General features: G+C 39.8%; 1 protein-coding gene across 1 annotated transcript in view; it reads right to left on the bottom strand.

Annotated features, from left to right (window-relative positions):
- Positions 1–261: 261 nt before the first annotated feature.
- Positions 262–15,322, bottom strand: part of cmip (c-Maf inducing protein) — a 31,801-nt gene continuing 16,740 nt past the window's right edge. The window contains exons 7-21 of the mRNA XM_081372811.1: positions 14,841–14,921; positions 14,644–14,747; positions 13,493–13,597; positions 12,243–12,614; positions 10,469–10,534; positions 8,948–8,974; positions 8,147–8,195; positions 7,681–7,788; positions 7,463–7,579; positions 5,677–5,817; positions 5,359–5,406; positions 5,085–5,231; positions 4,225–4,330; positions 3,413–3,483; positions 262–2,873 (exon numbers count right to left, since the gene is read on the bottom strand). Coding sequence (XP_081228937.1) covers positions 2,820–2,873; positions 3,413–3,483; positions 4,225–4,330; positions 5,085–5,231; positions 5,359–5,406; positions 5,677–5,817; positions 7,463–7,579; positions 7,681–7,788; positions 8,147–8,195; positions 8,948–8,974; positions 10,469–10,534; positions 12,243–12,614; positions 13,493–13,597; positions 14,644–14,747; positions 14,841–14,921 — 1,596 coding nt within the window. The 3' untranslated portion in view covers positions 262–2,819. The remainder of the gene's footprint in view (positions 2,874–3,412; positions 3,484–4,224; positions 4,331–5,084; positions 5,232–5,358; positions 5,407–5,676; positions 5,818–7,462; positions 7,580–7,680; positions 7,789–8,146; positions 8,196–8,947; positions 8,975–10,468; positions 10,535–12,242; positions 12,615–13,492; positions 13,598–14,643; positions 14,748–14,840; positions 14,922–15,322) is intronic.

Here is a 15,322-nt window from a genome sequence, read left to right as displayed (position 1 = left end):
AACATATGGCTAAACTAGTGAATGTAAAGGTTAATGCATCAATAAAAAAAGCTTTGAAAGCTTTCTATTTGAAACATATTCACAGACAGTTTATTTTGATTGAAACTGGTTCACATATTAGGCTTATTTTCCTGTTGAAGGTTGTGTTCTCATTACAACAGCCACAGAGCAGCAGCAGCAACCCAGCTGTAGATAGAAGCAGAAAACACAGAAGAAATAAGGGCAGCAGTTCTATCTGCAAAAAACTCCAGGAGTCATGGATAATGTAGTTCATTCTGTATGTACACGCCTGTGCTGCAGGGGCCGCGAGGACCCCAGCCACATCATATTAAGACTCAGTCTCAATTCAACATTACAAAAAGCGCTTTTCAAAGAAAAGAAAAAGAAAAGCTGAAATTAATGAGACATTATATGTTGATAAGGAGACATTGGAAACACAGATAGCACAGTGAGCTCCACAGGATATTACAAATTAATCAGGAAACAGTTGACTGAAGTATAAACTGGATTTCCACCCCAATAGATTAGCCATCAGTTCAAAGGATGGCTTCTTTTTTTTAACAAAATGAAGGCTGGGGGAAACCCAGCCCCCCTAATCCTTCCCCGCACAGAGAAAAATGGTCCACTGTTAGGACTGAAGACCATTACAAAGTGTCAGTCACATTACCACGGCTTGAGTTTCAGCGGTGCACAGACTGGCACAGTTTCTAGCCACTCACGAACGCACCTTATTAACACACATTCCCAATATAATCCATCGGTTTACTCCATGCACGTAAACTCTGTCCATCTTTCACTTTTAGAAACACATATTGATCCATATGGTAAAGTGGTTGAAGGGGGCTAGTGCTTTTACCCTTTATATTTAAATCCGTATGATCAAATTGCAACATGCAAAAAGAGAATTAAACATACAAAAGAAACAAAACAGGCAACAAAAATGGATTAAACATATCATACAGTCTAGTAAAATAAAAAAAAAAAAAGACCTGAACGCAATGACAGTACACTTGGCCTGGGGGCGGGAAGGGGAACAAAATTAGGTGACCATATGCACGCACGCATCTCAAAAAGTGAAGGCAACAAAGAGTCTCCCAAAAACACGAGAGAAAGAGAAATGGGAAATTATATACACTCATATGTACAATACATTATACAGTATGCAAGATGGCAGGTGCCCAGTACTGAACGCCCCCCTCTGGACGGCATCTACATCTGTGTGAAATCGAATGCGCACACACCAAGCAGGACCTACAAAAAACGCTACTTTCAAGACCGGCCACATGGACGGGGCAGCGACTCTATCTAGATATAGTTTAAAGTGGGAGTGGAGACAGACACGCCTTTGTAAACATGAAAAACTCGAGTTAGGACGGCAAATTGATTGTTTTATTTCTGACCGTCTTCATGAGATTTTTTTTTTTACCACAAGATCTGTCTCATTTCTCTACAAGTCAAGATATTGTATGTAACTTATTACAGTGGTCATAAACTATACGTTCGCAGAGACGTTAATCAAAACAAAGCGAGAAAATGAAATATAAAAAGGTTAAACTGCATAACATCGCACAAATCTTGGCTCGATTTGATATAAATATGAGGAACATTGTCAACCGTTGTGGCAGGACACTCTTTGTGGACTCCTATTGACCACTAGAGGCAAAGTTTACAGAGAATAATAAAGCCTATTAATCTGTTTAAAAGTCCATAATGTATATGTACAACTTAGCTGACTTTCCTCAGAGTTGCTAGGTGATGCAATCTTTTACAGAAAATGTTTTAGGCACCATCTTGGTTCAGTACGTTTGACAAAAGTACTTAATAAAAGAAAAAAAAAGGACCAGAAGGGGGGGAGGGGGCTCATAAATACAAAGTAGTCCCAGACTACTTCCTGGACGACGTTCTCTTAAATATGGGTGTGAAATTAAAATTACACTGTACAATGTGGCTAAAAAAGGAGAGATAAGGAAAAAAGGAGAAGAAAATGACAAACAAAAACTTTTTTTTTTTTTTGAGAAAGAGAGAGAGAGAGAGAAGCCCCTGAAATGTTTGCATTAAAAATGGGGATACGTCGATTTTCTTTACAAACACACATATGAAAGCAGTGTATGGAAAAATATGCTTATTCAAGTTGATAAAAAATGATTTTCAGAGCGATAGAGATATAGAGATGAACATGTCAAGAAGTGAACATCGTTAACAGACACATATACACAAGAAATCTCTGTGAGGATGCAAAAATGACAGATTTTGATCCGACAGGACCAAGCGCACATGTAACGAGCAGGAAAAGAAAACGAAAAAAAAAAAAACGATGTGGAAATTGGCTTTCCACAAAGGAGGTGATATCAAAACTGTACTGGAATGTGGCTCTGAATATTCAGGCCTTCACCAGACGCTGGTACCACAGGGGAATTGGCTCCAGGTGGTTCAAGGAGAAAGGGAGAAATCAACTGTGTCTTCTATGGGGACAAAAAAAGAGACGCCAGTTATAGGTTAAAACGAGGGACATGGTTCCTCTGAGGGGGTTTGAGATAAAGGCGAGAACCAGATAAAGTCCCCAGGCGATGTCGCTAGAAAGGTTCCTGTGCTGTCTGATGATGTCACGGGACATATTCTTGCATTGTGATGCCGCTACAAAGAGCGTCCTCAGATTCGGATGAGACACTAGATGATTCTTAAACGTTTGTGATATTATAAGAAGGTCCTTGTCGTTCGAATGATGTTCCTATAAATACAGTCCTCGTTTCTTGATTATGTTGAGTTCGGATGATGTGTCAGCGATTTCCTGTGTCTATAAACCTCCTCGAGCATTGCGTTCACCACGCCTCTGTGTAGCGAACGTCCACTTCCTTTAGATTGGGTAGTTTCGCCTGTGGGTAGGATCGGAGAGAGAGGTTTAGATATTGAGATGCTTAATGCGACATTCCAGACAGGAACATAGTTTTGGCCCAGATCCAGCCCACATCTAGTACACGTGGATCTCCACAGGTACCAGATGTGGGCCGGGCCGACACCATGTTGGTGTCTGGAATGTTCCTGGTTCAACATGCTTTGTCGTTCCTGTAAAACATTCCTATCGGCCCATCATTCTCTTGATTTTTAGGGTCAAGTGTACAATTGATTGATCTATTGTTGAACCAGGAACAAGTTTTACTTGTGTAAATCACATTGTGCACATAGGCAATAAAAAATTGGCTGCATGACAAGACTTAAAGGTGAATGTGTAATTTATGCACCATTAGTGTCACCAAATGGAATTGGGAAAGTAGAGACTGGTTGTAATGCTCAAACAAATGGATGTTTTGAAAGCACCACAGAATCACAGTATTTCGATTTTTTGGGGGAAATAAACATTACTGATTAAAGTTTAGGGTCGGTAAGATTTTTGTTTTTGAAAGAAGACTCTTACCTTCAGGTCCTCATAGGTGTCTGCAGTGAGTTTAGTACTGTTCATATTCAGGCTGCACAGGCTTTTCATAGCTGCAAGGTAAAGTTGAAATAAGTTAGTTGTCCTACATGTTAACTAATATAAACCATAAATGTGTCAGGAGTCCGGACACACACAAAAGGCTCTTTACAATCAAACATTTTTTGTTTTCTGCATTTGTTAAATGGATAGTTCGGTAAAAAAATGTAAATGCTGTCATTTACTCGGATGCTTAGACCCATACATCAAAAATAGATACCCCGGGTAACCCTGGGTAAAGTGAAAGGACCTGACTGAAATTTGAAAGCTGATGATCTTCTCCTATTAAATCTCATTTGTACTTGTGGTCAAATTGTGGCCAGGCATAACAGCGTGTCTGAAAACCCACTGGTTCTTGTGCGTGTTACGTGACGTGGCAAAATTAAAAACACGACAGCAAATGACATTTGAGATCTACGGCAGAGAGGAAAATTATCTGCGAACAATGACTGTGGTTTCAGAAGACTTGGACTAGAGTGCATGAGTCACATTTTATGATACTTTGGAGCTTGACGGTATAAATCACCATCCACTTTTGTAACTACATATGAAAAACAGAAGCTCGGACACTGTGCTCTTATTTTTTTCTTAAGAAAGTAAGTCATACTGGTCTGGAATGACATGAGGGCAAGTCATTCATGACAGGATTTTCATTTTTTTGATGATTTTGGACACCTTTTGGACTCTTCAGCTGTTTTTTAACAGTTCAGAATGAAGGTAGCTGGATATAAGGTGTGTGTGTAATGCGCTCTTACAGCTGAGGGAGAGCAGGCCAGCGTCCGTGACTGGAGTCTCGCACAAGTTCAAAACCTGCAGGCAGGCCAGATGCTCTGAGAGCAGACGGAGCCCTGCATCTCCAAACTGAAAAAGAGAAAAAACGACAATGAGTTATGATGTTTTACCAACAGTTTGAGGAGCCAATGGAGTTACGAGGTTTAGTCATAAGCTCTTTCATTGGTTAAATATTTGCAAAACCCACAGACAGACATAAAGAGTGACCGAGTAATGATTTATAAAAAAAAAAAAAAAAAAGATAGTAATGGTCTTGCAGTGTTTTAGCATTAGAGTGAGATAATAATAATAATTTAAAAAATATTATTTCTCCTCAGTAATCGGGCCCTCCTGGACGTGCGAGCATGGGCACGTGCCTAAAATGCCTATGCATAAATCTGGCCCTGATACCAGTATTATAATGTAATGCTGTTCTTTTGAACTTTCAATTCATCAAAGAATCCTGACCAAAATGTATCATCGTTTCCACAAAAATAATAGACAGCACAATTGTTTTCAACATTGAGAATAATAAGAAATGTTTCTTCAGCAGCAAATCAACATATTAGAATGATTTCTGAAGGATCGTGTGACTGAAGAAGACTGGAGTAATGGCGACAGAAAATTCAGCTTCATCACAGAAATAGTTTTTACTGTTTTTTGAACAAATAAATGAAGCCTTGGTGTGCATAAGAGACTTCTGAACTGTATTTACAAAGCATTGGGATAGTGCTTCCTGATTCTAAACTCACACAGCTCCTTGTTCAAAAGCACATTTGCTTATACAACAGTGGAGATTCTCTGGAACTATTGGACTGTGGAATGAGCAGAAGTAAACAGAGACCTGGGTGGACCACAGGTTGAGCTGTTTGAGGGATGGCAGTTTGATGAGCTGTTCGGCGCAGGCACTGGTGACGTTGGTGAACGCCAAGCTGAGGTTCTCCAGATTGCCGAAGGAACCGGAGCTCAGCAGACGAGCCAAGTCAGCATCCTAGAGTAAAAAATATGAGGGGAAAAAAGCCTTGAGAAAGAATTTATGGTACTGTTTTTCACTAAGATAACAACAGCATGGATGCAAGCACATACACGCATTGTAATTTACACAAACACACACTCACCGTAGATTTAGAGGGCAGAGTGAGTCGAGTAGGACCTCCTTTTCTTTGCTAAACAGAGAGAAAGATATTACTAGTTCTGCAGTTTTCAGTTCAAACAACAGGTGACGCTTGAGAGTCAGCACTGTATACGTAGGAAGTTCGTAAATGGGCCACTTCTGTCTTTCTGTTAATGGGAGCACTGCGTTAAACCAACAGTCAGAGCTCGGCCTGCGAAGGCAGCAATGATTGCTCAATGACTGGGCCACTGTGTTATCGAAATCTGCACGTGGCGGTGAAAATATCTCGGTGTTGATTTGTGAAATTGGTTTGTGCACTCACCAGTTCTTTAAGCTCCCTCTGCCTGTCGCACAGCTGCTCGTACATGCGCAGACCGACCTGGGTGCTCTCCAGGGTGGAGATGATTTGTAGCTGAGTGTCCTTGTTCTCTATGATGTTATACTCCAGCATCAAACACAAGATCTGCACGGCAGAAACACAGGGATGAATGTTTTATCCTACATGCAGGTTTCTATGGAGTTTCTTGAACTCTTCACAGATAATGTGAATTGCTGTCAACTTGGAAAGGATTTGATCCTTTTCAGGGGCAACAACCCTTAACGGCCACTTTCCAGAAACCATGTGCTGCAGAAACTGTTCCTAATGTGACACACTTGTCTAAAGGTCTAAAACTTCAGAGAAATTTTGCAGGCAAACAGGTATTTTGTCTACCGTCAATACCGTAGCAATGTATGTATCACAGAAGTCACTTTGTTGGGCAACACAACAAATTTGTGTGAACCAGTTGCAAAATCCACGCAGGGAAATGTTTCGCCAAAAATCTCACGCAAAGTTCCCAATTGTGTGGATTCCTACTGAAACAACTGGATTTCACTCGCGAAAATTTGCAAAACGACGGTAAATGTGACCGCACCATATCGCTCGTCGTTGATTCCAGTGGAATTTGACGTCTGAACGTTGTTAAACTAGCAAAGTTAAACTTAAATCTAACAAACAAAAACATAGCGCATACAAATATCGGATGAAACTGTAAAATATCAGCTGACGTTTAAATTAGACTTTAATCATTGCAATGCATTCTGGGATTGCCAAATACACAAGGGATACATGCAATGTTGTGTTCCTGGATACATCGTTGGCCACAATGTAATCAGAGTGTCGACTAACTGGTCCACTTTACTGTTTATTCTGGTCTAGAACTGCCAACTTAAGACTTTAAGTGATCAACTACCGTTTATTTTGTTTTGTTTTTCATATTGTTTATGGACGAGCTTAACTGAAATGGATCATACAACAACAACAGATGGCTGAGGGGAAAAAAACACACAACTGTGTGTTTTTTACGCAAAAAAACGAGAAAAAAAAGGCAAAAAATGTGCTTACAATTTCTGTCTGCATTAAAATATAGATAATTTAAAGCGGAATATACAATTATGCACATGGACATCTTGTTTACTAAGCCTAGTTGTTATTTCTTCCTCAGAAGCATTCATTAGTACCTTGTAAACACAACTTTGTTTCTCAGGAAGTTGCATAATGCTTGCCAATCAGATAAAACCGGTCAGTGAACAGACTGTGGGCGATCTCTGGTCATATCCTTTAAAGCTGAGACTAGCAAAACTGTGTCCAAAATCAGCCCCTATACGTTTAACTAAGGTACAGCCATTTGTAGTGAAGTCCGAAACCATAGTGGACGTTATCGAGTGCGCTAATTTAATCCTATAATGCACCGCAACAACAAGTGTACAACTCAACGGCAAGAAAATACCCATAATGCCCATAATACTACTGTAGCTGCCAGTTTGCTAAGTTTTAATTAATTATTTAACAGCAATCAGAAACTATGTAAAAGCGGCTGCCCTTCAGGCTTCGAATTCGCTCACTCGTTTTTATTCACTCCTTCAAGTGGACTATATTAGTGGAGTAAAATAGGGAATAGTGAATGAGGGTATAGGAGGCGATTTCGAACACAGCTTAGGTTTTAGATGCTAGCAGTCTACTGTTTTTGAGGAGCCTTTGGGTTGAACCGATCATGATGCCAAAAATGTGTTACTTAGGTGGGTACCTTAATTCATTTAATCTCAAAGCAACAGTTAGTGATTTGTACCTCCACCATGGTCTGGTTCCCCCGCAGGGCCAAGAGCATGCAGGGTCCCAGTTTATTTTCAGCTAGCGACAGTAGAAATTTCTTCGTCTTGTAGCAGGAGCCCATGAGGATGTGGACCTGTGAGGACGAACAACATCAAACCATTAAAGTAGATATAGTGGCAGGACAAAGACTAAACTAAATGAGACATCTCGTATTTCAAACAAACACTTTCATACCATGCTAGCGAACAACTCTCCGTCATCATCACAAGCTACGCCTCCTGGACTGTAGAGCTGGAACCACCCGTCTTTACCAGAGCGCACGCTGAGCAAACAGGAGTGGACCTGTGAGAAACACACACACACACACGCATTTACAAACCATTACTAAGCCTATAGTGGAAATATTAAGTACACTTTAAAAAAGTATTACTATGATTATTTATCACAACTTAAAATTCAATATTAGAATAAGAAATAATGTGTTGTTTCAACTTAAAAAATGTTTGTGCTTGACTTACAATATTAAGTGCAGTTAACTTTAGTTTAGTTTAGTTTAATTAAATTGGATATATCAGTATTCTAAACACATTTTAAGTTGTTATAACTAATTGCAGCAACATTTCTTTTTACAGTGTAAGCATTCGACTGAAACTGTAAACTAAACAACACCCTTTCTGCAAACAGCCGTTTCCTGTCTCACCTCTTGTCTGGGATCTTCAGCAAACCTCTGAATGACATATTTCAGCTCTCTGTTACAAAAATAAAAAACATCAGATCTGTTAGATGACAAAAATTGGCGAAAACAATTATAACAAACCTGTATTACTTTTTCTCACAATAGATTGCCCTTTCCCATGCAATTACAATGAAAAAGGACTGGAAGCTTCAAAAAGATGCAAAAGCACCATAAATGTATAATAAAAATGGGTTAATTTTAAAAAGAACTAGTGAAGATGTCAACTTTTCAGTGAATAATGACAAAGTGTGTTTTCCTCAAAAGCTGTGGTATGGATTCAGAAATCTTTTATGGTGCATTTGTGTTGTTTGGATTTTTGACTGGGCAGGACACTTTTAAAAACATCTCCTTTTGTTTTCCACAGAACAAAGAAAGTCATGCGGGTTTGAAATGAAATGAGGGTGAGAAAATGATGACTGAATTTTTATTTTTGTATAAACTATCCCATTAAGTATCATAATGACTCAAACCCCTAAAGGAATGAATTAAAAAAATGAAAATTCCATCATCATTTACTCACCCTCATGTCGTTCCAAACCTTTTTCCCAGCGGAACATTACGGAAGATATTTTTAAGAACTTTTTGAAGAAAAATGCCATACAGGTTTGGAACGACATAAAGGCGAGTTTTCATTTTTGAAAACTATCCCTTTAACAAACCAGATTGCTAGTCACTGACATTTCATATCTTAAAGCCTTATTTAAGCATCTCTCTAAATAGTTCTGTATACAGTAGGAGGGTAATATCACTTATAATGTCACTTACTTTGTAAATTTGGCATGTGCAAGGGCCCTGGAGAGGAGAGAGCAAAAAGAGAAAAACATTGACTCGACTCAGGTACACAAAAAGAGAGGGTGTCGTCATTCCACATAATTACACAAGTTGCTTTTTGAGTCTACATGTAGGCGTGCTTGCCTTAACACGCACAATGATACAATTTCAAGTCATCTAAAGTGTTGTGCATGTGTGTCTGGGAGGACTTCATCAAATGTTTTTGCATGTGAGCTCTGGGATGCTGTTGTGTTCTAATGAAGGCTGAAAGCTCGGCGTGGCGTACGAGCGCAGGTGAGCCCCCCCACCTGTGGCAACTGCAGGGCTCTGCAGAAGACCTGTAATGATGTGCTCTGTCCTGCAGGGCCAATTACAGGAGCCACAAAGGACCCGAAACACCTCACCCAATACCCACAATCCCACTGCAGAGCCCTGCTGCGGCTCGCCCACGTCAGTACCCTCCCCTGCACGTACACAGAGAGCCCCTGGTATCGTTATGTAGGCTACACATTCAAAACATGAATTCATATTGTACATACACTACCATCCAGAACTTTGAGGTCGAGAGACGTTTTTACGTTTTTTTTTAACGAAGAAAAAAAGGCTGCATTCATTTACACAAAAATACAGTTAAAATAGCAATATTGTGAAATACTGTTACAATGTAAAATAAATGGTTTCTGTATTTAGTTATTTCTGTTATTTCTGTGGAAAAGCTGAATTCATCAGTCATTAACTCCAGTCTTCAGTGTCACATGATCCTTCTTGAGAAATCATTCTCAAGCATTTCATATTATTATCAATGTTGAAAATAGTTGTGCTGCTTGATATCTGTGTGGAAATCATGATAATTTCTTTTCAGGATTCTTTGAGGATTACAAAGCTGAAAATAACAGCATTTATTTGAAGTAGAAATCTTTTATAACATTACAAAATGTCTTTACCATCACTTTTGATCAATTTAATGCATCCTTGTTAAAACAATAATAAAAAATAAATAAGATGCTTTTGGACCCCAAACTTTTGAACAGTAGTGTAATATGCATTTTAAACTTTGCATAGGAGTTCTTCGGAGCATAAAAACAAAATTCGTATTCAAAATTTGAATCAATTATACACTAATCAAGCATTGAGTGCGCTGTGTGGCCATTGACTACAGATGCTTTTCAACTTTTCTTTTTGAGTGTCAGATGATGCAGAAATCAAGTTTCTTTTGATCAGTCTGGCTAAAATGTGCTCATTAGTTGCTGTTACTGCGGGCCTAGTGTAATTTAATCAAATTCTGATCCAATTCGCCACTGCAATGGTGTGCAAAAAACAAGTTCTACAGTAAATAGAAACATAAACGCGATGGAAGTGGAGCTAAATTGCAGCAGCTATAATTGTTTTCAGTATTATCTATTCAATTTCAATTCTAATTGTGTGGCCCTAGTTAAGAGTTAAAACAGACGTCATGCAGCCAATTACAAAGAAAGCAACTGTGAGCAGGGATGGGAAGGGAGTAAATGCCCTTACTCTTTCGGGAAGGGGATGGGTTGAAGCAGGCTGGCCAGTGCTGGTCTCCAGTCATCGTAGTCCGATCTGCAGAGAGAAAAGGCCAGAGGAGAAATTAGAGATTCAGAGGCAGGAAGAGCGAGAAGTGGAGAAAATAAGAACCTTATGTAAGATTGGCCAGTATAAGCTGAAACCTCTTTGGCCTTGCTGTGATCTGCAACCGGATGGTTCATCATAAAATCAGATAAAGGAGGCAAAAGGAGGCTAAAAATGGATTCCGTTCAATGAATCTGTTATAAATATGCAGACAGGTTTATGGTCACTCCTCCCTGTGATTATAGTGGAGTCTGCTTTTTTATATACCGAAATGATCATTTATACACCACGTGGGACGATTAGCAGTGTTAAAGAGTAACTAACTAAAAGTAGCATTGCTACACTACATTTTTCAGTGCAAGCTGTTTTTAAAATAGCGTATTGTTTACACAATAGGTAGTTGTGCGCTGAGGCTACGCCTTCTTTAACGTGGAAATGTTCTGCGGTTCCTTTCTTCAGTTTAGTCCATCGAGGTCAGATGCGAGTAAAACATGAACATACTAGAGAGCTGCTTTATAGAAGAAATTGAAGCGATACTAGCAATGCTTCTTCATGTTTAATACTGTAAAGCTGCTTGCTTTATAGCAATATATTGTATAAAGTGTTATATAAATAAACGTGACAACTTGACTGGGGTGTCGAATTGCAGAGCTTCAGATCAGGTGCTTTCTTAACTGCTGTTTTCTCACCGCTGTCATTATTGTTGCATGTTTATTTTGTTATTAAGAGGAAAGCACAGAGCACAGATTTACAGATTCATCCAAATGGCGCTCTCAGAAGCTTTGGCAGCACTGGGATGTTCGCTTCCAAAACTAATTTTCCATAGAATAGATAGATGATACCAGCTGCGCTTTCTCACTCTCCCATCTCTCAGACAGAGTTAACACACAAACCCGCCTCCCCTCACTCACTCGTTTCATTTGTTCTGGATGAATATAGTTAGTGTTACAGGGCTTGAATTTCAGGGTGGGATTGTGCATAATTTTACTCATTCCCGCAGATTTTGTGCTTACACCCAAAGTGTGCACATCTAAAGCTGCCTCCGTATTAAATAGAGTACTTTTTTGCACTTAAACAGTCAAATACACAAAATAATGACAAAATGCCCATGTGCGAGTATCCTCGTTAACACAGTCAGTTGTGTTTTAAGTGAAGGTACGTACAGAGTTGAGAAACGTATGTGAAACAGTATAATGAATCCGTGCGTCAGTTCTTAAAGTGACCGCGCCTAATATACCAGCTGCCAAATTATGAGATAGTAGTAAAAATATCTATATGGCAGTTTTTCCCCATGGTATCGATATCAAAATTGTGGTCAGTGAAAATACTGAGTGACTAGTAATTTCAGAAAACCACAAGCTACAGTGGCTGGTGAGCAAAAAGTTAAAGTCAAGCCCTGTCTATATATAAATCATAATAATCTAATCATTATCTAAATGTGATCATGCCCCAAAAAGCTTCAATGTAGTAGCTCCTTGTTGGTAACTTGTAGTGTAGCTAACTGGTAGATGGTAGTTTAAATTCATTAAATTACCAATAGAATGCACTTTGGCAAGCTCATCAAGATGAGGTCATTTACCTCTACCATGTGAGCAGGTTTGACAGCCATTACTGCCTAGAGGAACATCTTAAGACTGGACGGACACATGTATAATTAGAGCGGAATAATAAAACAAAGATCCAGTGACGGCATACTTACAGCATCTTGAGGATGAGGGCGAAACAGCCCAGCACTCTGTCGGCGTGGGCAGGCAGCTGAATGGACAGGGCGTTGAGCGCAGGGCTGACCAGCAGACAGTCGATCAGGTTGGGCTCGCTGTCGCCCTCTGCAGGGGCGTTGCGCAGTGTGTTAGCGGTGTTGTTGTTGCGCTCCAGCTCTACTAGGATCTCGCTGGAATTGACGATGGAAGGTGGGGGTGAAAGGGGCAGGGCAGGGGGGGGAGACAGGGTGGTGGTCAGGGGTGGCGTGGGCGGCTCAGGCCGCAGCAGCCGTAAAGGCATGGGCGGTTTTCTCTCACTTTGCTGCTGACAACCGTTTCGGATTTCCTTGAGACTGGGAGAGTTGTCCCGACTAACAGAAAGAAAAAGAAAAAGATAAGACATAAGCCACTTTCCATGATTTAAACTATTATTTGTATTATATACACACTACTGTTAAGGGTTGGTAAGATTTTCTTAATTTTTCTTAAGGAAGCCTCTAATTCTACCTAGAAAACCTCTGGTTGACAGTCAACATTTTCTAAAGGTCAATCACCTTTCACTGTCAATTAGTTGAAAAAAATAAAAATAAATAACCTTAATAAATTTGAATGTAATATTATTATTATACAGTTTTAGGCCCTTTCCATGGAAATTGCCATATTTGCATGCAGTCATACACAAATCACCAGGTGTTTAATTTGCTATACAGCCACTGTATTTGACTTTATTTGACTACAAGTAACTATTGAACATCTGATTCTGGAAAGACAAATGAAACTTTGACATGAACTTTCCAGCAGTTACAGAAATTTATCGAAAGGCCATTGGAGAGTAAAAGAGAGAACAGATAGCAAAAAAAAAAAAAACAGAGATGGGGCAGTGCAAGGAAGCCTGGGGAGTGAGCTTTGACATGTCTCACTCTCTTGAGTAATTGTGGATCATGGAAACTTTTGAAAATAGTTCCTAATTCCTCTCAGGTGGGTGCACCGCGACACAGAGGCTCAAAGTGACGACACAAACAGGACAGCGGAGACCAAAAATGTCACTACAGCCATGTCGTTGTTGTTTGACACAGACCAATAAAAGCAGTTGGAAATGAAAGCGTGAGTATTTTAAGACGATTTAAGAACCGGCACGTACAATTTGGTGCCACTGACACGGCAATTATGATTCAGAGAAATGTTTTGAGCACAGCTCCCAGGGGTACATCACATCTCATGGGTTGGAAAACCAGTGAATCGGACGCACCTGTTGATGAACTCTTCGTAGCAAGAGTAGATGGCAGCAAGGCACACCGCCACGAGATTGGGGAGAACCCGAGGATGAGGGCACTGTCCGGTGGGACCGTGCATGCTGTAATAATACATGTAAGAAAAGGTCAGGTTAGCACAGCTCCTGTGTTCAAACCCACACAAAATGACAGCTAAAAGAAAACAAAGCTGTAACAGGAAGTAAGCGCAGGGCTTGGTCCTAAACAGACCATTAAAATGACACAGTCTGATAGATAAAAGGACGTTACAGTTTGTGTACATATGAAGGCCTGTTCTTTGTACGTAAGTGAGGGGGAGTCAGGATAAGGTAACATTGTGTCCTAACCAGGCGCGATGCAACAAGATTCCAAGCTTTTATCGTTTGCTGCATTGCATTGGGTAAGGTCACATGTTTTCTGAGCTACAGTTTTGCCTGCAGTAGGCTTGCTGCGATTGTCTGTGTTACCGGTGTTACACGGTGATCAGCCGCAACACCGGTTACATCACTTGCCCCCACTGTAGTTTAGATTTTTTTATAGTAATAAAAATGACTTAGTTCAGTTAGAGAACAGACACTACAATTAAAATGTCTGCTCAATGCAGCAATAGCCAAATGAGAGTCGCAGCACAGATCAGCAGCAGGAGACCGACTTAATTTATCAGGTGACGAGAGTCACTAGCTGACTGACGAAAGATTTGGTTTCAAAGCGAAATGTAAAAGCACCTATTTGGCAATATTTTGGATTTAAACACAATAATAAAAGGGAAGCTGCAATGCGTTAGTCGTGTTTTTCATTAAGAATAATAATGAACCCACCATTCACGCAACAGCCACCCCAGAATTGCTGCTAATTCGTCCGCATTTGAGCGAATTCATAATGGTGCGTGAGCAGAGCGAGTGTTTTCAGTTAATTCCTAAGGAAGTTGATCTTAACCGTACACAGTTTATTTTTGCTTAATTAGCGAGGTGAAAAAGATGGAAAAACTCCATCTCCCAGATCTCCTCCCCAATATTACCGGTGTTGTCAAATGGCGATTAACTGGTCACCAGTTAACCGTTAACTGGTCACTGGTTAACCGTCACATCCCTAGCCTGCAGAAAAAAAGTGATGTGTGTTTGTATAAGGGAGGAAAAAAAACGTCACTCACCTGTGAATGAACTTCTTGACCACTTCCATGCCAGCATTTAGTTCATTCAGAGCCAAAATATACTCCTGAGTAAAGAGACGGAGTCTGGGGCATTTCCCAAAGTCCTGGATCGAGAAGAAAAGACCAGGAGAGTCAGTCAATGATGGTGCGGTGACGCGTGAATTCGAAAGCACATCTGGCGTAGTGCGCACACCCACCATGTTGTGTTTGAGGATTCTCTGAACCACAGGAGTGAACACTTCAATCACCACCATCGACCGAGGACGCTCCCTACAGTGCTGCATAGAGGAACACAATAAAAGCCAATCTCGATTAATATATATATATATATATTATTCTTAATCATCAGAATCATTTAAAAAATGACTTGGTAAAGTGTTGATATCAGACGATATCATTATAATATGTGACCCTGGACCACAAAAACAGTCACATGGGTACATTTTTTTAAATTGAGATTTATATATCATCTGAAAGCTGGATAAATAAGCTTTCCATTGATTTTTTAGCATAGGACAATATTTGGCTGAGATACAACTATTTGAAAATCTGGAATCTGAGGGTGCAAAAATATCAAAACATTGAGAAATAAAGTTGCTGCATTCACTCACAAAAATAAATGTTTTTTATTTTTACGGTAGGAAATTTACTAAATATCTTCATGGAACCTGATCTTTAC

Source organism: Scardinius erythrophthalmus (genome assembly GCF_964197995.2).
Source record: "Scardinius erythrophthalmus genome assembly, chromosome: 8".
Taxonomy (NCBI): Eukaryota; Metazoa; Chordata; class Actinopteri; order Cypriniformes; family Leuciscidae; genus Scardinius; species Scardinius erythrophthalmus.
This window is presented reverse-complemented; position numbering and strand designations above follow the sequence as displayed.